Here is a 27220-nt window from a genome sequence, read left to right as displayed (position 1 = left end):
TATTAATGTCCAATCTGAAGTAATCGTTGCCATGGTTATATATTATGTGAAATATTTTGGGTTTTGGGTGCTGTTAATGTTTAAAAAGATCCCAATCTGGCAGCCCAGTAAGTTTCGACGCAGGCTCTCCGGCTTCAGCTCAGTGCCACTTCAGCTCTTTATCTCGGTTCAGCTGTGATAATCCTCACCGCAGCGCTGCTCTTATTGCTGCGCTTTAAACGCGCTTGTAGTCCAGACCCGTTACCACCGGAAAATAGTACTAAATCCTGCTGTGTGTTAGTGTAAAAGTTGTATATGTACGTGTTTCTTCATGGCGGTGTGGACAGTTAGTTAGATATATATTTAGTGAGTTGGTTAGTTAGGTAGTTAGTTAGTTATCCTGAGGCGCTGTAGCCGAGTTTTGCGTCAGTGTCGGTGTACTCGGGGAAGATAAACATGGATGACGGTCCACGGTGATGGCTTTGGGAGTTTAGGCCCTGTCTGATCTGCTGACTCTTTGTTTATAACAGCATTCATGCATTTGGTAAGTGTGTGTGTGTGTTTATATGTTTATGTTTTAAATCTATTAATAATGTTTCGCAGTTGGTGTTGACTTATAGATCCGTTATTGTTTCCTAACAGAGACAAAATTAAGGTTTATAGCTTTGTAGCTGGAAAACTCTTAATGAGTGGTGCTGTCTGTCTTTCGTCATTATTTGTAATTTAACAGCTGCTTATAAACATAGTTTTTAAATATTTCTCTATGCTAGATAGATTTGTTGTATAGGAGAGTGTTAATGCCACTTACTGAAGTCTGTTTTGCAACTCAATGAAAGAATGTTGAATCTGGTTTGAGAGGATTCATGCCTTCTGCTAAAGTATTCCAGTATCTGTTCAAATCCATCGATTTAGCCACTCTGAATGTACATTTGTTTATTAAATGTTTACATATTTAGTGAAGAAATACCACGCGAGCAGCTCAGTGTGATTTCACAAGATGTTAATGTGTTAGACTCTGTTTCTTCGTGTGTCCGTGAACCCCTGAGCTGTGTTAATTCACCGACTGTTGGTTTTGATGCTCTCATTGTTTGCGATTTTTCCATGAATTCTTTCTCGCCCTCTCTGTGTGTGTGAAATTTTGCGTCACTAAATTGCACGCGGACGTGTCGCCCTAAATTGCGCGCGTGACGCTCCGTAAAGAAACGCTCAGATTTGCGTGATGACGTTTTTAAAATATGAAGAGTCGCTACGTGAACTGCTCCTGCCCACCGTAGTCCCATTTTCAGGCCCCGCCCACTTCCGGTCACCAGTCCAGTCAGCCAGTCCCATATTTATTTATTTATTTACTAACTATTAATTCAAAAACATAAACAAACAGATTATACAGACACCTTCAGGAGAGCATAAAGAAGCATTCAACAAAACATTTGTATGTGCAACCAGAGGAAGAAGTGAGAATAATCATGTACATACGGCACACATGAAGAGGATATACATATGTTTATACGTATACATGCATACATACATATAAAAGAAAATAAATTTAAAAAAGAAAAATATAAGTTTTATCAGTCAGTCCAATTTAAACCAGCATTTTGTCAGCATATGACTGCTTTGGCTGCGTCTGAATATCCCTACAACACAGTAGGTGAAAAGCAGTACACCAAAGGAGTTTTATGCCCGAATTCTCAGTATTCACAAAACAGTAGGTGAGAAATACCCGGATGACCTACTGCTTCCACCTTGATGCTGCAGTATTAAACTACTGGTCACTGCGCGGTCCCATAATGCAACGAAGCTGATGCGGAAGAACTGTCAGAATCCGTGCCGCGTACTACATCCGTTTTCATGTTGAGCACTTTTACTCATCAGTATGTACTGTATCGAGGGCCGAGTAGTAGGTGCTGTCACGGTATAAGTGCTGAACATGAACAAAATGCACAGAAACTCCTCACTGAAAGTAACCTGAGCTCAGGATCGTACCGTAGACCCTGAAGCTGTTAGGTGTCAGTGTTGCCCCCTGCGTCACTGTGGAAGTTCATCTTTAGCCTCATTGTAAAATATCACATGAGGTAATCACTATAAAACCATAAAACATTTAAAGAACCATAATAAAAAATAAACATGGAAGACGCCATAAAAAAAAGAGGTTGACCGTAGACACCTTTGAAAACTTAGGAAGTTAAAGTATTTCATATATTTCTAGTTACAGTATGCACCGATCAGTCATAACATTAAATCCACTGACAGGTGACGTGAATAACATTGATTATCTCATTACAGTGTCACCTATCAAGGGGTGAGATATATTAGGCAGCAAGGGAACAGACAGTTGTTGAAGTTGATGTGTTGGAAGCAGGAAAAATGGGCACGCGTAAGGATCTGAGCCACTTTGACAAAGGCCAAATTGTGATTGCTAGATTACTGGGTCAGAGAATCCTCAAAATGGGAAGTTCCTAGTATGCAGTGGTTGGTACCTACCAAAAGTGGTCCAAGGAAGGAGAACCAGTGAACTGGCAACAGGGTCATGGGCACTCAAGAAGAGCTACTGTGGCACAAATTTCTGAAAAGGTTAATGCTGGCTATGATGGAAAGGTGTCAGAACTCACAGAACGTCACAGCTTGCTGTGTATGGGGCTGCGTAGACACAGAACACTCAGAGTGCCCATACTGAGCGTTGTCCAACACTGAAAGCACCTACAATCGGCATGTGCGCATCAGAACTGGACCATGGAACAATGGAAGAAGGTGGCCTGATCTGATGAATCATATTTTACATGTAGAAGGCCGGGTCCGTTTGTGTCACTTACCTGGGGAAGAGATGGCACCAGGATGCACTATGGGAAGAAGGCAAGCTGGCGGAGGAAGTGTGATGTTCTGGGCAATGTTCTGCTGGGAAACCTTGGGTCCTGGCATTCATGTGGATGTTACTTTGACACATACCCCCTACCTAAACATTGTTGCAGAACAAGTACTATACACCCCTTCATAGCAACAGTATTCCTACTGGCAGTGGCCTCTTTCAGCAGGATAATGCCCCCTGCCACACTGCAAAAAATGTTCAGGAATGGTCTGAGGAACATGACAAAGAGTTCAAGGTGTTAACTTGGTCTCCAAATTCCCCAGATCTCAATACGATCGAGCATTTGTGGGATGTGCTGGACATACAAGTCTGATCCATGGAGACCCCACCTCGCAACTTAGAGGACTTAAAGGATCTGCTGCTAACGTTTTGGTGTCGGATACCACAGCACAACTTTGGAGGTCTACATGCCGTGACGGGTCTGAGGTGTTTTTCTGGTACAAGCGGGACCTACAAAATATTAGGCAGGTGGTTTTAATGTTATGGCTGATTGGTATATATTGCACAAAGGTTGTCGCAGAGCTTTGAAGATGATCTGAAAGAACCTTTGTATCCTGAGTCATCTACATGAGGGAAGCATTTCAAGCTTGTAAAGCGGATGAATGGGAGTGACTACAAGATCTCTTGCAATTCTTAATACTTTCTCTAACCTTAAGAAACTGTCTGCTGTTTCTCAGTGACTTACTACGCTCTTCATATCCAGATAACCACAGCATACTATCAATTTGTATAAAATTAACATTTTAGGTAATGGTCAAAAAGTGTTCAGTCTTTTATCAGGAAAGTTTGGATCCCAACAATGCCACTGCCAGTCCATGAAAGCAAAACTGGCTCTGCTCTCAGGGGTGGCATTATTCTTGCCTTGTTAATCAGAGCGACACTAGGGTATACATTTCCGGTGACGTATAAGATTTATAAGCTACGGTTGTTGGCAACAAATCTTTCCATGTATTAGGCTAAACTGATATGAGAGCAGTTGGTATAAAATAAAATGTTGGTGTTTTTGAAAGCATAAACATCTGCGTAGATAAATTCTCTTACTGATGCCTTTTAGAGCGCCAGGCTCTGGAGACGTGACGTGCCCTTGTCAGAGCGGTTTGGTGAGGCGTCAGTAGCCGCAATGGTTCCAGGATCTCCAGCTACGGTGTCCCCTGCTGGGCCCAACATCTCGTGGCTCCCTGAGGCTCCACTGCTCACCCCTGATCAGCCCATCTTCCTCATGACCACCACAGCACAGGCTGTGTCCGGCTTCTTTGTGTGGACAGCGTTGTTGTTTACCTGCCACCAGGTACAAACCTGAATCAATACGTAAACTTCAAAAGAAAAATCTGATATATAAATCTTTGTGTGATGTTATGTTAAAGATTAATATAATGGCGTATATAGGATTATTATTACAGCAGGCTGCATGTGTTAGTATTTATCAGCTAGCAGGTTTTGATAAAAGCCGAAAAGTTCAAGTACTGTGTACTTTGTACATGCATACATTGTACAACGCTTCAGTAGATGTTTTTAAAAATGTATTTATTGAAAAGTATTGAGTTAGGGAAGAAAACAATATTCTAAAACACGATGGCTGAACTGCTATGAGTTACCCTGGAAATCCTGCAAAAGTCATTCACAGTCAGCTGTTGGATTTGAATTAACCGCCGTTTTCACGTGCATATGTCATACACCAGCTAGCACGTGTCCTGAAAGAGGTACAGAGAGAGAGAGAGACCTTCCCCCAAATAACACACAGCCATGTAAACTAGTTAACATGTAAACTCTGAAGTCTTTCCCTCGTGAACAAAGCTATGACTTTTTAAGCTATGTAGTGTTAGCTCACTATTGTTGCATATTACAGAAGAAACCCAGTTAGACCACTGTATCAGCGATCAGGTCAGTAAATCACAAACATAGTGCTGTGGGATCATAATAAAGCATAAAACAGCCAACAGTGGGAGAATTTAAGCAATGAGTAACCATGTGTAATCAAGCAGAGTTGAGAAAACAGCTAGTTTATGTCTTGGTGTCCCTAGCTTTAAATGTAATAGTGGAACTCATCTCTTTGAAACCAGTCTGATTTGGCTTACTGTACTCTTTCCAAACCCCCCCCCCCCCCTTTTTTTTCCAGATCTACATGCACTTGCGTTACTACAATTCTCCAAACGAGCAGAGACACATAGTGCGCATCCTCTTCATCGTTCCCATCTATGCTTTTGACTCCTGGCTCAGCCTTCTCTTCTTCACCAATGATCAGTACTACGTGTATTTCGACACAGTCAGAGACTGCTACGAAGGTAATGTTGCGTTGTGTAAACCATATCGTAAATTGTGATGAGCTTCAAATTCCGTAGTGTGCGCGCAGGTTTCCACAGCTGTTCTGCTCTCAGCCGTGTCCCTGAGGCCCCGCGTATTTGTTCTCGGTGCACTCGTCTCCTGGGGTTACTTTGGGAGTGCTGCTTGTTGCATAGCAACAGTATTGCACTAGCTTTTATTGAGAAGGTAAAGGGGGGGGAAGCAGCTCATGGATAAACGAGTGGACCTGACCTTTTGATCAACATCAGTCTGCTTCATTATTAGTAGCGTGGCCAGTGAGTGGAACTTTTTAGAGCCATGTTTATAAGTCGTTCTCCTGGACTCTCTCTGCCCTGTAGCATGCTCCTCGCTTGCAACACAAGGTGATTCATCCACTAATTAACAAACCCTTCCAGTGTTGGACCAGGTGTGTGAGGAAAAACAGTAAACGGTGTTGGGCTGGAGTCGTCTAGGAGCATAACTGAGAAACACTGGTATAACCATTAGAATTATGAAACCACAAAAAATTATTATATACAGCTCCTGTGACTTAAATGTGATAATCATTTCCTTTTAAATATAGAGACTGATTAAAAAAAACAAAAAACAGGTCATATTTAGCAAAGAACTTCTGCAATAACTGATCTGCTCAGAGTTTCCATCTAGTCTGGACAGGACTGTGTTAATTCAGAAAGCTTTCTCGTCTTAGACTAGCATTTATGTGTTCTAGTCCAGGTATGTGAAGGGAGAGGGTGGTATTTGTTAACATTTTGAGTTAGCTTGAAATAAGTCCACCATAATTGCTCACTAATATATTTAACTGGTTTAATAGTGTATGAAGGCCAATGTGAATTTAAAAAAAAATGCTTGAAATTAGTTCTAACATCTCTAGTACCTGGCACACCAGTCTTCTCTGTGATGGTAAAGATAATTAGTTTTATGAATGTAGTGTTCGTTATACTTTTTTTTTTTTTTTTTTGCCTGTGTTGTTAAAATAACTTGAGCAATGTGATTGCATGATTAACTCCCCCTTGCTGTCACTTGTTTCATGTATTAGCAGAGCAGGGGAGAGGTGCTGAATGGGTGGGTGCAGGGTGTAGCTGCAATGGTGATGTCTGCATCAACAAGCCCTTCAGCTCTTCTGTACTGCAGCTTCACTAAACAGCTTCACCAGCCAACCACATTGAGTAGCTTTGTTCCTGCAGCATTCCTGCTATATATAGAGCAACGCTCACCCCCACCCACACACATTCACCAACTGCTCGACAGACCATGAAATATGGACAAATTAAACCCATGAGGAGGGGGTGACGAGTGCCAAGGTTTGGTTGCTGCGCGGACGTCCCATATGGCTTTCTGACATGTACATTATTAGGCTTCATGCAGACGCAGCGAGCTGTATATTATATGCTTGCAGGAACTAGATTAAGCAAGCATTGAGACAGAAGCCATGTTTTAAAGCAACCGTCACAATTAACGTGTGCTTTTTAATAAGCTGAGTGTGACAAGATCTAAAGTGTGCTTGTTTCACTGTAATCTCAGCTAACAAGCTTGTTAACTTGTTACTCATAATTGCTCATAGTTGTCTTTATGTTCTTAAAAATTCAATGAATATTTTACATTTTCTTGTTTGCCACACCTCCTTATCCAGAGCAACTTGCAAATAAAAATAAACTGTAAGGGTTCATAACTGATGCTGGTTTGTAAGAAAGGGCTATACTGGTCTCATTGGAAACAGAAAGGATGCATGTGTACATCAGAAATTGAAAGAAGTTCAGAAAACAGGAATAATACAAAAAAAGGTCAAATGTAAGTGTAAAGAATAACAGTCAAGTGTTATTCTAGATATTGTCTGAAGAGGCAGGTCTTTAGTCTTTTAGGGAAGGAAAGGAGACATGGTTTGGACTTGAGGGTAAAGTTCATGCCACCAAGACACTTAAGCAGAGGGATCTCACCTTACAAGCATGCTCAGATCTCAGAGAAGGACATGCCAGAGGTTAAAGACCTGAGCTGGGGTGCAGGTGTGCAGTCCTGAGTCTTATATACAGTGCTGTGAAAAAGTCTTTGCCCCATACTGATTTCTTCTGTTTTTATGTACCTCTCCTACTAAACAGCTTTAGATCTTCAAACGAAATAAAACATAAAATAAAGGCAACCTGAATAAACACGCTATGCAGTTTTTCAATTTTTTTTTAAAATTGAAGCAAAAAAATTGATCCAACGCCTATCACCAATGTGAAAATCCAATTGCTTCTTTAAACGGAAAATCTGGTTGTGCCACCTTTAACAGCAATAACTGCAACCAAACGCTTCCGATAACTGGAAATCATTCTTTCACTTACTTCTAGGACTTGCTCCTATGTTTTGGATCATTCAGTGCGTTTACATGGACAGCAATAATCCAATATTAACCTGATTAAGACAATACTCTGATTAAGAAACTACCATGTAAACAGCAATTTTTAATTACCTTAATCCAATTAAGGTCATACTCGACGTAAACACAAATCGAATTAAGACATGTGGAGTACTCCTGTTTTAGTCGCATTATCGAGGTGTATTGAGCATGACAGACATGTACACACCTTAATCACACTATTATCGTCATGTGAGAGTTTTCACCGCATTTTGCGACAGGACACGATCACACACGGCACTGTTCAACATTTTACGGCGAACAAGACAGCACGGCTGCGTCCCAAACCCCATACTTGCCTACTATAGGCCTATAGAATACGAAACACATGTATCTCGGCAACTATACAGTAGGTAAGTATGCGGTTTGGGACGCAGCCCACAGTTTCAAGCAGTTGTCTATTTGCATGTACAGCATGACAAATAATTAACGGCACTTGAAGCTTTCGTAATAATTTTTTTTAAATAAAAACATTCAAAACTGTATACGGTACCATAAAGACGACAAATTGTATGTTGATGCGTGAAATTCTTTGGGGAACGTCGGACTGTGCGGTGACGTACTGACGTGTGCCGTTAATCTAATTATGTTCTATAACATGTAAAACGGGTACATGAGAGGAGTGTTCTAAAAGCGACTCATGTAAACACCTTAATCACAATATAGGTTTACTCAGAGTAAGGTCAATATTAGATTACTGCTGTCCATGTAAACGTAGTCATTGTCTTGCAGACTGAACATTCTCTTTTAGGATTTTCTGGTAGAGAGCGGAGTTCATGTTTCCCTCAATTATTGCAAGTTGCCCAGGCCCTGAAGCAGAAAAGCATCCCCACACCATCACACTACCTCCACCATGCTTGACTGTAGGTATGATGTTCTTTTTGTGGTATTCGGTGTTTGGTTTACGCTGGATGTAACGGACTCCTGTCTTCCAAACAGTTCCACTTTCGACACCTCAATCCACAGAACATCCTCAAACGTTTTGGCAGAATCATCAAGGTGTGTTTTGGTGAAATTCAGACAAGTCTTAATGTTCTTCTGGGTTAGCAGTGGTTTTCACCTCACCACTCTTTCATGGATGCCATTTTTGCCCAGTGTCTTTCTGATAGTGGAGCCATGAACAGTGACCTTTATTGATGCAAGAGAGGCCAATACTTCCTTTGGTGTTGTCCTTGGCTCTTTTGTGACTTACTGGATGAGTCGTTGCTGTGTAGTCGGAGGATTTTTGGTAGGTCGGCCACTTCTGGGAAGGTTCACTACAGCCGCATTTCCGCCGAAATTACTCGGAACAGTTTGCCCCAGGAACTTTTTTTCAAGGGACTATTCGGTTGCTCCAGATCAATTCGTCTGCATTTCCATCGCGGTCTGAAGTACCATGAAGATTAGGCAAATTAGTCCGGTTAAGTATTACTGTGCCCGACTGCTCCTTCCAGTCCAGGATTAATTTTCTTGTAGTAGTTTTTTAATTTCTTCAGCTTCTCTCTTCACTGTTTTCCTGTGTGAACAATACCCAGCTCACGTGACCAACTTGATATTTTTAAGTATACTTTTTCATTGCAGGTCACCGTTTCCAGTTCCCGCTGTAATTCGTCCTCGGCTTAAATACTTAATAAGGCCTGAACTTTGACGACTGTCCATCGGTCGTTGTGTTGATTCGATTCGTAGTTAGCACTGATGAGGTTTATGAAGTTGGCCTTCTTGCTTGCGTTGGAGCAGCGCCGTGGGCCATGGCTAAATCCCAAATGACCTTGTTCCTTACAGAGGGGCCCTACACTAAGTCGACAGTAATTCTTCTTGTAGCCTACTTAGTGCACTTTATGATCAATAGGAGGTTATTTAGGGTTCAGCCCGAGTTTTTGCCAGTATAGTGGAGGGCACAATGCGGTGAGCAGAGCTGAAATGGCTCACAGCTTCTCGGGTTAATGTACATGAACTCCTGTGGCTTGCTTATGTGCTTTCTTAAGTTTATATTGACAATACGGTTTGTAAAAATTTGCCTATTTGATTAAAACGGTAAGAGCATCTTTTAAATTCAAGCCAGATATTTATTTATGAGTGATGTAGCATGGTTTGCTTTAGCTCGCATGGTGATTGGGCCTCTTGTGTACGCACTCCAGCAGACTTTTAAAAATGGTGTTGAAATAAAATGCTGCATGTACTCAACCAATCAGCGCCCAAGTCCCATCCCCCAAAGTTGGGCGCATGTTCAGCGCCCAAGTCCCATCCCCCAAAGTTCCTGAACTTTGGAAAAGTACCACCTCCCAAGTAGGGGCTTTCCAAGGGGGAAATATTTTACCCAGAACATAATTTAGACCCTGGTCCCTGTGGTGGAAACACACCGAGTACCTCCAAAAGTCCATAGTTCCTGGGGAAAGTTCCTGCTTACTGTGCCATTTGGCGATAATGGCTCTCACTCTGGTCCTTTGCCGTCCCAGAGCCTTTGAAATAACTTTGTAACCCTTCCCCGACTGATGTATTTCAGTCACCTTATTCCTCATCATTTCTGGAATTTCTTTCAACTTTGGCATAATGTGTTACTGGGTAAGACCCTTTAACCAATGTCATGCTGTTGGAAAAAGTTCTATTTAAGTGTTGATTTTAGGGATGCATCAATCCGATACGGTGCTCATGAACAGGCACTCATACACGTAAAAATGTTTCAATACCAAAAACCGATACCACACGATGTAGTGTATGTACAGCAGTCATTGCCGCCCAAAGAAACAGCAGCAGCAGAGCACAAAATGTCCGTGGTTTGGAGGTAATTCAAGATTAATGACACAAATTAAAGAGTAGCAGACTGACTGCAAAGCTGTATTCAAATCATCTGTCTCACTGTACTCGCTGTGTAACTAAAAATACTGGTATCGGTGAGTACTGCAGCAAAAGTATTGGTACGTGTATTCTGTCTTAAAAATCTGGAATCGATACATCTCTAGATGATTTGATTGTACAGGGTTTGCAGTAATCAGGTCTGGTTGTGTCTAGTCCAGCTGAAGCCAATCATGAATGCGGTTTCCTAAATTTGGGGAATTAGTAACTATAGGGGCAAATACATTTTCACACAGGCCCAGTTGGTATTGGATAACTTTTTTTTTTTTGCTTCAATAAATAACCTTATCATTTAAAAACTGTATTTTGTCTTTACTCAGGTTGCCAAGTTACATCTAGAGAGTTGTAATACTCAAGCCTGGAAATCACTGAAGATTGCATGAGAGTTTGTGTGTTCAGGAATGTTCAGGTTCTTCTGAAGCTGTGAAAGACAGATCTGCAGGCTCGGGCATGTTATGTAGTGATGAGATCATATGAACACTGCTAAGAATCTTGGTGTGATTTTAATATGCGGTGTGTAGCAGGTGGACTGTGAGGAGGTCAATGTTGATTGAGAGACCCCTTTATTTATTTTTTTTAAATAATTACTTGCATATCAAACATGCAATGGACTTGATTCCAGACTGTTGAACAGATTATAAGTTTACTGCCGTTCACGATTGGATTAACACTTTTATGTAATGACTGTGTACTCAAAAATACAGTGTTGGCTTGTTATTCAGCATATGAGAGATCCATTCAGGAAGAATACTAAAATTTGTATGTTTTTAAAATATGATGATCCATCGATTATATGCAAACTTACCTTTTTCCTATTGCGGTCAGTAGAAGTACAGTATGTAATGCATATAGACAGATAGAATTTAAATTAGCTATGACCTTTAGCAACACACAGAGCAATCTATGAACTCTTGACTTATAAACGTATAAAATTCCACTTCCTAGTTCAAAACCATTACTACAGTGCTGACGTGGCAGACGATCATTTTCAGGAATATAACGTTTGACTTTAAAAAAAAAAAAAAGAAAAAAAGAAAGCTTGTCAGTGAAAATGGAAAAAGAAGAAGGGATGTCGATCCAGCGGGAGCACGTTGAATGGGAATGTACAAGTCAATGTGAGCAAGCTAACCAACATGCTATAAAGTGCATGTGGTTTCTTTGGGATCTGTTTCCACTAGCGGAGCAAAAATAAAAAAAAATTGGCCATATTGTGTCTTGAAATGTCACTTGTGCGATATTGTTTAATTATAAGCCTATATGGTAATTATATGCTTGTATAATCATTATTCTGATTGTATAATACTTATAATATCAAATTCAATGTTTAATTAAGTATGCACTTAGATCAACATCTTTCGTCTTTCATTGTTTTTGGTTCTTCTGCAGCGTTTGTGATCTACAACTTTCTGAGCCTTTGTTACGAGTACCTGGGAGGTGAGAGTGCCATCATGTCTGAGATCAGAGGGAAACCCATCGAGTGAGTCCTGTAGTCTTTCCGAGAATATTATTTCTCATCAACTAGTGTTATGGAATAAAATTGACAACTATTCAATATGTCTGCAACACAAGGTTTTTTTTTCTCTCCATCCTTCTAATATGTAAATTGTGGGGTTTGTTTTGTTTGTTTTTTGCACCGGGTGAAGGTCCAGCTGTGTCTATGGGACTTGCTGCCTTTGGGGCAGGACGTATACTATTGGCTTCCTCAGATTCTGTAAGCAGGTAAGAATGAAGAACTTATTCCTCTTACTCAAGTGTTTAATAAAAAAAATGTTTTCCCAATATTTCTTTGTTAAATGTAAAATGACACTTCCAGTCCACTGTACCTTGACCTTTTTTTATTTATTTATTTTTTTTTCCCTCCACAGGCCACACTTCAGTTCTGTGTGGTGAAGCCCCTGATGGCAGCAGTCACAGTCATCCTGCAGGCCTATGGAAAATATCGTGATGGAGACTTCAAGTACGTGTTCCTCTTCACATACTGTAATATTAAACAAGAGAAAGTAGGGTCGATTAGTGAATCCTTTTTTAATCATGATCGTAATTTTTGCAATCTTCAATTAATTGAAGACAGTTCACTGCTTTATCAATGAACTTGGCTAAAGTGAGCTAAACGTTAGTTATTTTATTTAAGTTTTACATCCTTCAGACCCCAAACATGAGCTCCCCATCTTTCCCCAAGTTTTACTTGTCTCTGGTTAAATCAATTGAATATAAATGAACACGATTAATTTGACGTTATTTTGATGTATACATTTAAAGTAATAAAGACTTATAGGATTTGAAGGAAATGCTTGTTTTTTGTCAACCTTAAAATCATTTTAAAAATTGTCATTCAGAAGTGACAGAATAATTGCGGTAAATAGTAATAATAGCAATACTGAATAAATATACTTTTCTTTAACATATTAATTATCACAGTTATTATCTTGAATAAAGTGTTTGGTTGCCTGGCTCACTTTCTTTTGTAACAGCGTGGCCAGTGGGTATCTGTACGTGACCATCATCTACAATGTCTCAGTCAGCCTGTCCCTGTACGCTCTCTTCCTCTTCTACTTCGCCACCCGAGACCTGCTCAGCCCCTACAGCCCCATGCTCAAATTTTTCATGGTTAAATCAGTCATCTTTCTTTCCTTTTGGCAAGGTGAGTCCCCCTTTTTTTCCCCTCCTGATGTGTGTTCTCATTGAAGACCGCAGTTGATGGAAACGGAGTAACAACCGAGGCATTATATGAACAATATCTTTTCAGGTATGCTGCTGGCCATCCTAGAGAAATGCGGTGCGATTCCAAAGATCAGCTCTGCCGAGGTGTCTGTTGGTGAGGGCACTGTAGCAGCTGGCTATCAGAACTTCATTATCTGCATTGAGATGTTCTTTGCTGCTGTGGCCCTGCGCCATGCCTTCACATATAAAGTGTACATGGACAAGAGGCTGGACTCGCATGGTGAGGCGCCTCACAGCATCTTGTATTCATGAACAAGCACCTGATGGTTGTTACATTTATTAGCATGCTCTTTTTGTGCCTTTTGTCATTGTTTCTGGATTAGACAACTTCAATCCAGGTTTCTTATTAAGGAATTATAATGACTTCTTTCTCCTGGTTCACTTACCCTTTCCTCCTATCTCCTGTCTTTTCCTCCCATTTTATGTTCCACCCCCATGTTTACCCATGCGCTCGTACCTCCTTCATCAAACATGCTTTTCACACCTTATTGTATTCCTGCTTGCCTCCCTACTGTCAAAACTCATTCTCTTCACCTTCCTACATTCTCTTTGGTTTTCTCTTCAATCTCTCCTCCCTTTCCTCATGCTGCCTAAAGGCCCTCTTCCAACATATGGACAGTACGGTAGGCCACACACTTGCTCTTTTTCCTTAAATGCCTAAGGCATTTATAAAAAGATGTTCACTTTTACATTTATACATGTGGAATTACATTGAAACTAATGAGATGTTATGTTTTTGAGCCTCAGTGTTAAAATTGGTTTTCCCTTCTGTCTCTCCCAGGCCGCTCTGCTCCTATGAAAAGCATCTCGAGCAGTCTGAAGGAGACCATAAACCCTGGGGACATGGTCCAGGATGCCATTCACAACTTCTCTCCAGCGTATCAGCAGTACACTCAGCAGTCCACTCTGGAACAAGGGGTCAAAGCCGCACCCCTCTCCCGTAGCCATAGCTCTATAAGCGCGCGGGACACTGAGAAAACCCTCTTGCTCAGCTCTGATGATGAGTTTTAGCCCCAGTGTAGACTCTTGCAAACATCCAAATATATGTAGAGTACTCTATATTGTCTCTAGGATAGATTCTATGCTGCAATGATGTGTACAGGTAGTTGAGCTGTTTTATCTTGGGGGACACGTCGTTACAGGACCATGTGACAACTAGTCCAACGATTTTACATGTTGGAGTATTCGAAGTATCGCTGCTTATTGTTTCATTGTTATTGACGTGGTGAAACAACAAATACTTTTGTGGAAGCCTTTTGGTATGTTCTGCCTTCTAAGTGGTTTCTTTTTAAAGTAACCCTTTTTCAGTTATTAAAAGGAAATATTTCGTTGGCTTAAGTGCTTATCAGCATTTTTTCCACGTTTATACTTGACTCGATTTGATTTTTTTTCTGAAGGCATTTACTTATAGATTGACAGAAAAAAATTAAACTCTGCATACTGAATTTAGGAGGATTTATAATCCACGTAATGTATTTAAGTGATGGTGATCAATGAGTTTGAGGTTTGTCTTTGTTTCCCATGTTCAAGCTCAGCTCGGTGTAAGATGGTCAATGTTTACAGATGATGTAAAAGGGGTTTGAGGGAGTGAGCAGAAAGGGGTTTTACTATCTCACAGCATCTGTTTTGGCAGCTGCATGGAGCACATTGTTGTGATTGATGAATCTGGGACAGAGTGGAGTTGCAGTTAAAAAAGCATCACTTCATTGGGCTTGATGAGATTACAGATGAAGAGAAATCTGCTGTTGATTTGGGTTTGGCTGTTCAACAGACTGGAACATTAGGTTGTAACTGGGCCATTGTTTGCATGTCAGACATTAACACGTTTTCTTTAGCGTGTGAGATGCTGAGGAACTGGCAGTTCTCTTGGCGATAAATCCGTTATCTGGGTTAAAAATGAAAAAAAACTGCTATAGTTATGCAGTTAAATGCTTAAACTGCAAAATTGTCCAGACTTGCATCCCAAATATTTCCTAATGAGGCAGTAAAGAGGGAAACTATAAATGTTTTATCTTTGTACTTGATTTTCTTTTTGTATGCATATTATGGCAGTTGACTTGGATCCGACATGAGTAGGCTTACTCGTGGTAAATAGGCCCATTATTTATTGAGGGCCACTAGAGGGAGGTATCTTGTACAGTATGAGGACCGGCACCTTATCTCACTAGGACATATTAGCTGCTATGGTATGTTTCTAAGGGCCTTCCTGTTCTATCGTTTTCTTCATTTCACTTCTCTTATGGTAGCACTACAGCCTTCCTGGCATAGACTCGGCTTGATGTGGATATCGTTATATCTTTTAGCTTATCATCTAGCATTAGAGTGACCTTTATGTCTGTCCTGCTCTTTATTTGTGCAATAGAGGCCAGTATAAGTTATCTAGCTACAGCATTTGAGTATGAGTATTTATGGTACCTGCTTTTTAATATGTTCCTTTTTGGTTTGCATTCTTAATAGAGGATTTCTGGAAATATTGATCATTAATGCACTAAACCCAGCCCAGTGTCCTAGAGGGAAAGTGAGGCTTTTGAGTAATTTACCCCACTCATTTATTCAGGGGGCATCCAAACATTCTCTACATTCAAATAATTGTAACAGGCTTTCTGTGCTGTAAGGAAGATAATCCCAAAACTGTTTTCGAGGGAGGTGGCACGGTGGTGGAGTGGGTAGTGTTGCCACATCACAGCTCCAGGGGTTCTCGCCACGTTTGTGTGGGTGGCCTCCAAACTTCCAAAAAAACTTGCTGGTAGGTGTATTGACTGCTCTAGGCATGAATGAGTGTGTGAATGAATATATGGGTGTGTCCAGCCTTGTGATGGACAGGTGTTTCCCTGCCTTCAGAGGAATCCGGATCCACCTGGCCCCTGACTAGAATAAAGTAGTAACTGAACATGAATGAATGATTTAGAGATAAAATAATTATTGTTACTAGGTATGAAACTATCAAGGCTATCAGGGCCTTTTTGTACTATAGGATCTATTTTAAGCACAGGTAGAGCAATAGCGTGCATGATCAGGCAAATGCTTTGATATTTTTTACATTTTTAATGTGCCATTGTATATTTTCCTGCAAAGATGATGCTTCTATTTTTCCTTGTGATGTCCCTCAAAATAATAAATAAGGATTTTGTCTGTATGACCTTTTTGAACTTTTTTTTTTTTTTTTAAACATTCAATGAGCATACACAACTTTATGTACAATATACACATTTATTTCAATTAATAGCATAAAATAGACAATATTTTACCATAGAAAAATATATGTAATAAATACAAATAAAAGACTTGTATTCTGCTACTTCACAAAACATCCAGCATGTTTGGAACCAAAACATAAGAACAAGTTGTTACTGAAATCATGTGTTCAATATTAAAATTGAAATAGCTTTGACAGATTTCATTGCAATAAAAATGTTTTAACCTTTAAATATTAATACACATACTGTATACTCCTCGATGCTGGAGTTAGTAAAGCTAATAGTTGGCAATCTTCTTGACAACCATGAGTTAATATGATCGCTTGTAGCCACAACTTGTCTCTCTCTTTCCCTCTAGCACTTTCATAATCACCTTTTTGTTGCTCTCTCATCCTCTTACACTAGTTTCTTTTCCTTATGTTACTTTTTATTCCACATTTACACATCCCTAGGCTTTCATACGTTATACACTCATGATACATTCTAGACTTCCAAAAGTATTTTGTCATTATAAATAATCTATTTTTATGTACAAAAATTCCACTGCAAAACAAGCCACTATAATGTATTAGCACAAATACAGTCATCACACGTACTGGAACATATTCCAGGAACATGTCCTGCTCGGTCATGACCATTTTAGCATTTCCCTGTTACCTAACTCAACCCATCAGGTAAGAGAGTGTTAGCATCAAGGGAGACACTGAAATATTCAGTGAAGAGCAGGAGTTTAAACACACTGGCATAGCTGAACTGCTCATTAAAATATACTTATCCTAATTACAAATCACACCATTACAATAATCGGACGTGAAAATATTCCCAAACTAGTTATACATAAACAGTATTTGGACGCAAAAATCACAGCATTCTAGCTTTTAGGTCTTCATCTTAAATACAGATTAAAAAGAAATGTCCATGTTGCAGATTAAGTATTGAAAACTTATGTGGGAATGTATCCAGAAGCTTGCATTGACATGGCATGGCATGGCATTCTAATTAATGATAACTGATTAATTATGATTATTTCTTAATCATAACTTTGAATATACTCCAGCAATATTTGCCAACGTAGAACGAGTTGGTAGTCAGATATTAAGTCAAGCTTAATTGATCATTAATCCAGTAAAATTCTCTACAGTTAGGACTAGTTTTTCCCCCCATGTGACAACAAGAAATTGGGCATATAAATATTAATAGTATAATTCAAATATTTTCAAGATACATTACATGTAAACTTACCAACATTACCCTATTTATATGTTAGTTATACTGGTTAAAGCAAATGTAATAGACTAAACATAAAACAGGTGGAATACAGTCAAATAATTCTCAAATTCAGAAAAGAAAATATTCTGGTGTAAAATCAATGCAGACATGCCCTGCATTCTTATTATATAAATGGTCCAGTTACCCAATAAACAAAATGTGAATAAAATGCGTCAGGGTAAAAGTGTGGCAAAAGATTCTGAAAGCAATCCTGCATCACCGACATCAATGACTTCATTTACACAATGGTTTATTGTGTAACGTTTCTAAATGTTTGGCAGTCATTCATTTCAGCTTAGATGGTCCAGTTGTTGTGTACCTTGTACTTCGACGTGTTTGTGAGTGTATGTATGCCTATTGCCTGTAGGACTCATCCCTAGGATGCCTCCTGCTCTCTGGGGCCATGGCTTTGCTGTGGACTCTTCACTATGGTGATGACGGAGGCGGTGTTGAGGCGAGGTGCTGTAGCTAGAATGCTGCCTCCTGCGGACTCGATGCTGCGGGCGAAGCGCTGCAGAGCTGCGAGTCGAGCCCCGAGCCCCTCCAGCTCCCTGCGCATGCCTGCGTTCTCTGCTCCGAGCCGCTCCACCTCGCGCTGCAGCTCCTTCTTCTGCTGCTCCAAGGCCTCGCGCTGGGACACACGCTTAACCCTGCAGCTGGCTGCGTAGCCACGATTCTTCAAGGTACGCCGCCTCTGCTTTAGTTTCTGGATCTCCTCTCTGGACAAACCACGCAGGTGTAAGTTCAGCTCGCGCACCGACAGAGACATGAGCTCGCTGTCCGACAGCACAGGAACGTTCTCTCCACACTCTCGCTTTACCTACAAAGAAAGCGCAAATGCCATCACAGATCCTGAATAAACAACATTCATTGATCCTCACAATAAAAACAACATACACACACACATAAGATACATCTTTATGAAATTAAAACCGCTTCACATAATGACATTTCCTGCAAAGAGATAAGGCATCATTACATATGATTTACAAAACATATCCAACATATCCACATATCCACATAGAGATATGTGCATCACTTCTACCTGTAGGGCTTTACTGGCTCTGCTGTCTGATGTCATGGTTGCGTTTGGCTTTTCTTTTTTTTTTTAATGATACCTGTAAACAGACACACAAAAAAAAACATTCACATTATGTTGATCTTCCCATGTGAACATAAAGCCTGGACTAAATTACAATCATCTGCACAGAACTTAATGAGTTAGCAGTCAATCAGCTGGTATCACTTCATAAAATTAGGAGTAAACCGCTAGTCACATGGATTTCTTTTACGATGCCTTAACAAACTTTTCAGAGCTTGAAACTTTGGTTTACTTGGACTGTAAGCGGAGGGACGGGAATCTCCCAGGTTTCATTAAAAAAAGTCTCCGTTTGTGTTCCAAAGATGAACGGAAGTCTTATGGGTTTGGAACGACATGAGGGTGAGTAACTGACAACCGAATTTTCATTTTGGGGTGAACTATCCCTTTAATAGCATCATTTATAATATCATTAGTATTTATTCACCAGTTAAGTTTATGGTGGTGTATTAATTTTATTTATTTACTTGTTTATTATGGTTTAGCCTGGGTGTGGAACACCTACCATTACAGCAACTGAAAACAAGAACACTGTACATGCCACCTTCAGTAAACTGGTTCACTGACCATTTCTGGTCTTTTTTCTACGTTTTCATCATTTGAGAAACATGTTCAACATTTTTAAAATCTGATGTTTTTATATATATACACACACACAGTCTACACAGATACAGTATATATTGATACACATGTCATGAAGAGAAATCATCTGTACAGTGTGTGTGAAATGTCCACACGAAGAAGCGGGCGAAGTATGGTTAGAGTACAGATTAAACACAGATCTTTTGGCCAACACACTGCTGAAAGGAGAAGTGCGTGTGTATGTGTAAGAAAGAGAGAGAGAGAGAGAGAGAGAGAGAGAGAGAGAGAGAGTGTGTGTGTGTGAGAGAGAGAGAGAGAGAGAGAGAGAGAGAGAGAGAGAGTGTGTGTGTGTGTCGCTCTGAGCCTGTAATGCTGTTCAACCATGATTCAGCACAGTCCTGTCCCCATGGCCTTCGCTGACATTACCACTGACTTCTAATCAAATACTTTTATTCGGCTGATTTATAAATTCCCTCACCGACATGACGACACTTTGCTTGCTTGCTGTTTATCTTCTACATCTAACAATGTAATGAACGGCTCATAATAAGACAAACCGAAACGTGCTTGATCATACAAGCAATGAAAATGCTCATGTCCAAAAAATATTGGAAACGTCAGCCATTTAAAAGTGGGATAGTTAAAGAAACATCTGTAACGGTGTTTATTAATTCTACAGTTTTTATTTTTTACATGGTACTGTAATATTATTTGTGGAAATTTTGATCCGCAAGGGTTAAAAAAAAAAGAAAAAGAAAACACAAATTAATAACTGCCCATGTTATGTATGTATTTGGCCATTAAAAACTAAATAAACACGAGCAGTGAAACACAGCTAGGCATTTCCCAATAAAATGACAGAAACATCTAGAATATAATTAAGGTCTCGCTAAAAAGCTAGCTAGTCAGCTAGTGCTTTCATCTTGTACTTATAGTAAACATCTCAGCCATCTTTATCCAGCTGAACAAAAAAATAAACATAATGCTGCTCACTTCTACTCACTCTAAAGAACTGCTGAGACAATGATCAGTTTCTTTTCCGATGACTAACATACGAAGACAGCTAATTACACACTCACTCCCCGGAGCATGAGCTAGCTAGTTAGCTACATAGCATAACTGGGCGGATTACTCAATAGGTTAGCAATATTGTAAACAAACGGAAGAAAAAAGGCTTGCCTGATGTGTACTTGAACTTCTGCCCTACCGACGTAGCCAAATAACCCGATATTCGTCGATGTTCTTCACATCCAGAACTAAATAATTTACACGAACAAATTCAGCAACTTTACACTACAACGCCACAGTCCGCCTTTTCCCGGAATTACTCACCGTCTGTCCGTGGGATTCTTTCATTCATTAAAAAAAACACGCGATGACGTAAGGCTACAAGAATGTGGGCGGAGCCTCGACGCCTCCACAGTCTCGAGGCTTGTAAACAACATGACAGCAGCACAGAACCTAAATGCCAAATCACAAAAAATAAATAAATAAATAAATAAATAAATGCAACTAGATAAATAAATAAATAAATAACCAACTAACTAACTAAATAAATAAAAAGAACAACATAGTTGCATAGTTGTATAGTCAGAGTCAGACATTGACAATACAAGCAGTTATTAAACATGAACAAGCATGTTTAGACATGAATGGTTGAGATGATGCTGTAACGTAATAAGGTAAATGAAAATACTGGTGGATATAGGTAGAGTAAAAGTGACTATGTGCTGTTAAGTAAGGCAAAACTGTAAATACACATAGGCTACAAAAAATAGTACATAGTCGATCTGAATAGTAAATATCTAAGGGTCCGGAAGTGGCGGTCATAAAGTGTCGAAGTGCTAGATGAAAGACTGCTGACCGTTAAGTAGTGTCATGTAAGGCCGGGCGCTACTGAAAAAAATCAATAATAATAATAGAAACACTCATAGAATTTGTAATGGTTTTAATGGTTATAATGGGAACTGCGTTGGTTTTAATGGTCCCTATAGTCTCTACTGGTAATTTGTTGCCTTCTATTGGTAACAATAATAATAACTTTCTTTTGTATAGCGCCTATAAAAGTTGCTTTCTCAAAGCGCTTTACCACAAATCAAATACAAGGCAAAACACCTAAAAAAATAACAAATCAAATACAAATACAATACGAAACAATAGTTAAAACACACACACACACACACACACACAGAATTGTGAATGACTACATAACAAGAAAAAGTCAGAAGTCAAGCAAGGGCTATCCTAAAGTAAAATGTTTTAAGACGAGATTTAAAAGTACCTAGCGACTGTGCTTCCATAATGTCAGCCATATGTCACCATGAATTGGTGGTATGTTATGTCTAGTGGATAACCGATAATGATAATGGTTTTAATGGTTAGCTGATGGTTTGTAATGGTATTTGCAGTGGAAACCATTAGAATTTCTGTTTTGGTTTCTATTGGTTTATTTTCAGCAGGGCGTACAAAATAGAAAAAGATAAAGATCATAGATAGATAGATCTGTCTTTTCTGTCTATGATGGTTTCTGTCTTCTTATCCTTACTGCCAATTCTTCTCAGTTTTGTTATTTTGGTACTGTATCTTTTGTTTGGTATCTTTGCCGATTCTAATTCTTCTGTAATCACATATCTCCAAGTAAACAACGTTGTAAACATGAATGCTGATGTGTTATGTCTGTAGAGGGAGAGTTTCTTAGTGAATATATTAGTTCCTCTCTTGGTTTTTTCGCAGTATTGTTTGAATTGGTGTGTCGTTGCAGGAAAACCCCGGCTGTTATTTCAACTTCTCCTTATAAATGTTGTACTGTAAACTTGTTCCTCTTTAGTTAGTTAGTTAGTCCTGGTGGTGTGTTGAAAGTCCTCCCCTGCGGCAGGGGGCGCTGTTTTCATTTCTGATCGTGCGCACTGCAGCAGGCAAAGAACAGTTCCTTCATCTGGTGCACATGTAACCGACTTGACCTCCGGTTGTGGAGCAGTTTAATGTCCTCATTTTCTCTCCCTGCTCGCATATTCGCTAACAGTAGTGGCAGAATAGAAAGAGCAGGTAGTAGTGTTACAAAGCGCACAGGCATTAAGTGAATATTATCATTCCGCTGTGTTAGGGTAAATAAGTGTGAGGCTGATGGCTGCGGTGTCGGCTCTGTCTCCTGATTCTGGGCCTGTGGAGACACGGCCACCTGAAGACGACATCGAAGGAGACGACGAAGATGACGTGAGTTAAAATACCTACATGTAACATACTGGTTAACTGAACAGACAGTAAAACTAACAAGATTCCAGATGTTGAAATATATTTATCCAGCCTGTACCAGCTACCTGTTTCATCTGCTGTCCAGCCTCCTTGCAGTGAAGTCTTAATTAGGGTGTTATGTGTAATCCAGATACTTATTTATTTACTCACTTATTTATTTATTTTGGAGTAACACACACAGTAGTATAAAGCCAGTGTAGATTAACTTTAATGAAGCCTGCAGAACAGGTTTCTTTCAGTATTTGTGGCTTGTATAGAAGATTTTTTACTCAAAATTTTTCTTAATAGCACTTCCTTTTGCAAGATCACGTGATATGTGGTCATTTTGTTGCGCGTGCCAGGGTCATGGTGGATATTTTCCTCCTCGGGCTCCCAATCAGTCCTTCTCTATAAAAGACATACTGACCTCATTCAGGAAATGTGAGGAATATAACAAAAGCTTATGAACATGAGTAACTGAGAAGACTCAACTTTTAAGTAAGTTAAGGAAGGAAGATCTGTATTTTACATCATAGTTATTTCAAACCAGTATATTCTCCAGTATTCACTCACTGAAGCTAATTCTGTGCATCCAGTCTATCTAAATATATGCTGCTTTGCCTGTAGTTGGAAGAAATGAAACTCCCTTCATTTTCATCCATGCACAGTAAATATCAGTGCTCAAACTCAGCAAGTCAGGGGTTTGCAAACTTTGTAGCAACACCCGTGTACTGTAAAATAAATTAGAACAGATTTATTTCATGAAAATTTTTGTCTGTTTATTGGAGAGCTGGAGCTTTCTTTTCTTGAACTTTCCACTGACCAGACGTATTTTGTCCAAGTAGACAATAATTATTGAGGTGTGCATTAACTGTCAAACAGGCTCGAAACTAAGAACTTGCTAACAAAGACAACAGCGTTGATAATGGTGGGTTGTGATTTCTATTTGTGTAGCTAAATGAAAACTCACTGACCCGCAGGCTTTGATTATCGGACTCCTGAAAACCACTGCAGTAAGCAATGTAGGAGAATTCTGGTGGTATCTAAACTGTTTCTCTGATGTATCACTGATGTGCTTGTGTTCTGTTCCCATCAGCTGGATGAAACCTTGCTGGAGAGGCTGTGGGGGTTAACAGAGATGTTTCCTGACACACTGCGCTCAGCAGCAGAAGCATCGGCACAGTGCTCGCTGTCCCTTGCAAAAAAAGTTTACAGGTGCTGTCCTGGCTTTATCTGTCTCATGTTATTTAGCCATAATGTTTTTTAGCTTTAATGTTCACCCCCGCTTTCCTGTTCTCCTGTAGTTTTTCCCGCACTGCACTGTGGATCGGTACCACTTCATTTATGATCCTGGTTCTTCCAGTTGTGTTTGAAACAGAGAGATTACAGTTGGAACAACAGCAGCTACAACAACAGAGACAGGTAATGTTTAGCAATGAACTGAGGAGTTTTATTCTAAAATGAGGGTAGGTAGGCTTTTTTTTCGGTTAATATGCCTTCAAGTCTTAAATGTTCAATGTCAGTTGAAATCTTGTTAGCATATTTAGTGGTGGTTGGTGGTATTCTTTATTTTAAACTATTACATCCACATAAAGTGTGATAACTACAGTAAAAGGTATGTGTTTTTCTTGTATATGAAAAACTAGATTGTATAAAATCTGATTTTTGTAGATATATTTTAGGCTTTTCTTCTGTGCATGCTTTTTAAATAGTGCATTAAATAATAGATTATGGATATTGTGTACTCAGATCCTCTTGGGGCCAAATGCCGGGATATCTGGTGTAATTCCTGGAATGGCACCTGTTGCTCCTGGAAAGGTCTGAAGAAATGGTTCATACCCCATCCTTAAGCTTCAGTTCACAGGGGACCTGGAAATGAGTCCTCTAATCATTTGAATGAAGAAGAAAAGGAGACATGAGCTGGCTTCATTCATGGAATCAGTTATCCAATATTTTTTGTTTTTGTTTGTTTATTTTTTGTCTTTACATGTGTCTTTCAGAAGATAAAAGATTAATAGTAGTACTCCAATACTGTAATAAAGTGGGTTTTTTTTCTCTTACATGTATGCATACATACATATAAACAAAACAACTCCATGTTTGTTTGGACATGCAGCAGTCATCAGAACCCTTTGTGTGTGTTTTAAATCATGACAGTATAAAGTGGAAACAGTGACAAAAACAATACACTATAAATGCTAACCGAGGATGTTGTATATTGTTTTGTCAAAGTGTCAACTACTTGCTTGTAGCTGCCTTCCAATAAGAAATACCAAGGTTAGAAAAGGAGAAAGACCTAAATGATGTAAAGGTGTCATAAAATTCTTCACTCAAGAATACTGTATTCATTTTAATACATCTCTGTGACATATTAAAGAACATCATCTGTAGCACTTTCATAGAAAACTTATCTCTGCTCCTCCAGAAAGTCTTCAGATGATCTTTGTCTATTTGATGTCTTCAGAAATAAATAACGTAATTAGTTTCTAATGTTTAAAGGCAGTCTGATAATTAGACAGTGAGCATCACAACATAGTACACACACTACATACACAAAAATAGAACTGCATTAGCTACTTGATAAATGTAAATTTATCAATATGTTTAATTACCTTGAACTTCTGTTGTATATCTATAGATTTTCATTTTATTCTTTCAAATACAAATAACTTGGACAACACCTAAATAGAATGGATAAAGTAAAAGTGAAGAAACAATGACTGGATGTTTCCAGATAGTGGTTGATGGTGAGTGATTCAATTATTCAATTAACATCATGCCATGCTCTGTGACATGTAGTAACATGCTGACCATAGTTTGCCTCCATTCTCAATCCTGACAGTGAGAGGAAAAGATAAGTAACTTTGAGAATGGGTTTATTATTGGGTCACAACTGGCTGGAGCTCAAGGAGGCTGCTCAATTAGCTGTGATTCTAGACTAACAGTAACTAAAGTGACATCTACTTGACTTGAGCAATATTAAGGAAAAACAGAAGCGCAAATGTTCTTAAAGTGACCGAGCATGTTCGATAGAACAGTCTCCTGACATCTACAGTCATGTGAAAAATAAGTACACCCACCCCATGGAAATTGTTGGCTTTTTTTTTTTTTTTTTTTTTTTACATATTTGGGCAAGCAAATATAATATAGTATATAAATAAGACAGGTTCCACCTGCACTCCCTAAGCAGATTAGGTACCAGTGATTATAACCTGCTTAGGGAGTGCAGGTGGAACCTGTCTTATTTATACTCCTCTCATATCTAGTATCTGGTGTTCTCTTTGCTATTGAGGTGTGTGGTGTCATCAGGCCAAGATCTAAAGAGTTTTGAAAGGCCTTCAGAAAAAAGGTTGTGGATGCCTATGAGTCTGGCAGGGGATTAAAAAAGATCTCCAAATTATTTAAAATACATCATTCCACTCTGAGGGAAGTCATCTACAAATGGTGTAGATTTCAAACAACTGCCAATTTATCCAGGACTGGCCATCCCAGCAAATTCAGACCAAGAGCAGACCATCTGATGCAAAAAGAAGTCTCCAAGAACCCCAAAATTTCATTACAGGATCTGCTAGTAAGTCTTGCAACTGTTGGTGTCAAAGTGCATGCTTCTACAATCAGAAAGAGATTGCACTAATTCAACCGGCATGGGAGGCATGCCAGGTAAAAGTCTTTGCAAGACTACAGTTTGCCAATGGGCATATAGGTAAAGACCAGGCCTATAGGAATAATGTGCTCTGGACAGACAAATCAAAGATAGAGTTGTTTGGCCACAGTAACAGCAGACATGTTTGACGCAGATCAAATATAGATTTTCAGGAGAAGCACCTCATACCAAATGTGAAGCACAGTGGTGGAAATGTTATAGTTTGGGGTTGCTTCACTACTGCATGGACTAGACAGCTTGCATTCATTGATTCAACTATGATGAATTCTGCATCATATCAAAGAGTACTTGAAGGTAATGTGAGGCCATCTGTCTGAAAGTTGAATTTGAACCAAAAATGGACCTTTCAACAAGATAATAATCCTAAACACACTAGCAAATCCACCAACTAATGTCTTAAAAAGAAGAAATGGAGGGTTGTGGAGTGGCCTAGTCAAAGCCTGGATTTGAATCCCATTGAAATGTTGTGCCGTTTTTGAAACAGCCAGTACGTGCAAAAAAAAAAAAAAAAAAAAAAAAAAAACAGCCCTCAAACATCTGGCAACTGAAAGAATATTGCATGGAAGAGTGGTAAAAATTTCCAGCAAACCTGGTAAAAGGAGCTAAAGGGGGACCCAAAAGGCCTTTTTGGACCTGCAATGGCAACAATGTAAAAGTGGTGCAAGGGAAAAAAGAGGGAGGGTTAAGTGCTCCAACTGTGCTTCCCCAGGAAGCAAACAGCCCCCTCCCAGACACTTTTGCAGACATTTGCTGAGGCGTGTTCTCCAGCTTCATCTATCCCAAAGCGACAGCCACCACATCAATCCTCCAATTAGGTCCCAGACAAGGCTTCAGAGCCTAGAGGCATATGGGCTAAAAAGTCCTTCAATCCCAGTGTGGCACAATGAAGCTCAGCACCTCCAAAAGGGGAGTGCAGCCCTGCCTGGTACCTACCTTGAGCTGTTCTGAAAAAGCTCAGTTCCTGAGCCAGTCCCAAAGGGTGCGTTCCTTGCCCTACAAACGGCGTGCAGAGACAGCGACCCATATCTCAAGACCGCACAAAGAGGAGAAGAACCGAACACTCAGAGTGCCAGCTAGAGCCCCAGTT

The 27220-nt window shown here is 39.6% G+C and overlaps 4 protein-coding genes across 6 annotated transcripts in view; 3 read left to right on the top strand and 1 right to left on the bottom strand.

Moving 5' to 3' along the window:
* The first annotated feature begins 113 nt into the window (after nucleotides 1-113).
* tmem184ba (transmembrane protein 184ba) lies at nucleotides 114-16227 on the top strand. 2 transcript variants are annotated; one of them, XM_047159415.2, is made up of 10 exons: nucleotides 114-523; nucleotides 3897-4130; nucleotides 4959-5124; nucleotides 11757-11847; nucleotides 12014-12089; nucleotides 12236-12327; nucleotides 12842-13011; nucleotides 13117-13311; nucleotides 13688-13714; nucleotides 13873-16227. In XM_047159415.2, exons 1-10 carry the CDS (start codon nucleotides 515-517, stop codon nucleotides 14100-14102), a joined length of 1290 nt encoding a protein of 429 aa, XP_047015371.1. In that variant the 5' UTR covers nucleotides 114-514; the 3' UTR covers nucleotides 14103-16227. The 2 variants fall into 2 exon arrangements, with proteins under 2 accessions (XP_047015371.1, XP_017339223.1); XM_017483734.3 differs by lacking the exon at nucleotides 13688-13714 and having other exon boundaries at nucleotides 117-523.
* The window catches only part of rsl1d1 (ribosomal L1 domain containing 1), a 43883-nt gene continuing 29205 nt past the window's right edge, over nucleotides 12543-27220 (top strand). Inside the window, exon 1 of the mRNA XM_017484427.3 lies at nucleotides 12543-12547. Coding sequence (XP_017339916.2) covers nucleotide 12547 — 1 coding nt within the window. The 5' untranslated portion in view covers nucleotides 12543-12546. The remainder of the gene's footprint in view (nucleotides 12548-27220) is intronic.
* maff (v-maf avian musculoaponeurotic fibrosarcoma oncogene homolog F) lies at nucleotides 16282-20564 on the bottom strand. Of its 2 annotated transcripts, none has more exons than XM_017483736.2 (3): nucleotides 20418-20564; nucleotides 18603-18675; nucleotides 16282-18377 (listed from the first exon to the last, which is right to left on the bottom strand). In XM_017483736.2, the coding sequence occupies exons 2-3, from the start codon at nucleotides 18636-18638 to the stop codon at nucleotides 17934-17936; spliced, it is 480 nt and encodes a 159-aa protein (XP_017339225.1). In that variant the 5' UTR covers nucleotides 18639-18675; nucleotides 20418-20564; the 3' UTR covers nucleotides 16282-17933. The 2 variants fall into 2 exon arrangements, with proteins under 2 accessions (XP_017339225.1, XP_017339228.1); XM_017483739.3 differs by lacking the exon at nucleotides 20418-20564 and adding an exon at nucleotides 20242-20379.
* Nucleotides 22146-24675, top strand: tomm22 (translocase of outer mitochondrial membrane 22 homolog (yeast)). Its single transcript, XM_017483740.3, has 4 exons — nucleotides 22146-22451; nucleotides 23566-23684; nucleotides 23774-23891; nucleotides 24219-24675. Exons 1-4 carry the CDS (start codon nucleotides 22362-22364, stop codon nucleotides 24291-24293), a joined length of 402 nt encoding a protein of 133 aa, XP_017339229.1. The 5' UTR covers nucleotides 22146-22361; the 3' UTR covers nucleotides 24294-24675.

This window comes from Ictalurus punctatus, chromosome 13 (assembly GCF_001660625.3).
Source record: "Ictalurus punctatus breed USDA103 chromosome 13, Coco_2.0, whole genome shotgun sequence".
In the NCBI taxonomy this organism is placed as follows: domain Eukaryota; kingdom Metazoa; phylum Chordata; class Actinopteri; order Siluriformes; family Ictaluridae; genus Ictalurus; species Ictalurus punctatus.
This window is presented reverse-complemented; position numbering and strand designations above follow the sequence as displayed.

Coding starts and splice junctions, on each gene's coding strand:
- tmem184ba (XM_047159415.2), top strand. Junction 5,125..11,756: donor AGTCAGAGACTGCTACGAAG/GTAATGTTGCGT, acceptor GTTCTTCTGCAG/CGTTTGTGATCTACAACTTT. Junction 13,012..13,116: donor CTTTCTTTCCTTTTGGCAAG/GTGAGTCCCCCT, acceptor ATATCTTTTCAG/GTATGCTGCTGGCCATCCTA.
- maff (XM_017483736.2), bottom strand. CDS start 18,638: ATGACATCAGACAGCAGAGCCAGTAAAGCCCTACAG. Junction 18,378..18,602: donor GAGCCAGTAAAGCCCTACAG/GTAGAAGTGATG, acceptor CTTTCTTTGTAG/GTAAAGCGAGAGTGTGGAGA.
- tomm22 (XM_017483740.3), top strand. CDS start 22,362: ATGGCTGCGGTGTCGGCTCTGTCTCCTGATTCTGGGCCTGTGGAGACA. Junction 23,685..23,773: donor CTTGCAAAAAAAGTTTACAG/GTGCTGTCCTGG, acceptor GTTCTCCTGTAG/TTTTTCCCGCACTGCACTGT. Junction 23,892..24,218: donor AGCTACAACAACAGAGACAG/GTAATGTTTAGC, acceptor TTGTGTACTCAG/ATCCTCTTGGGGCCAAATGC.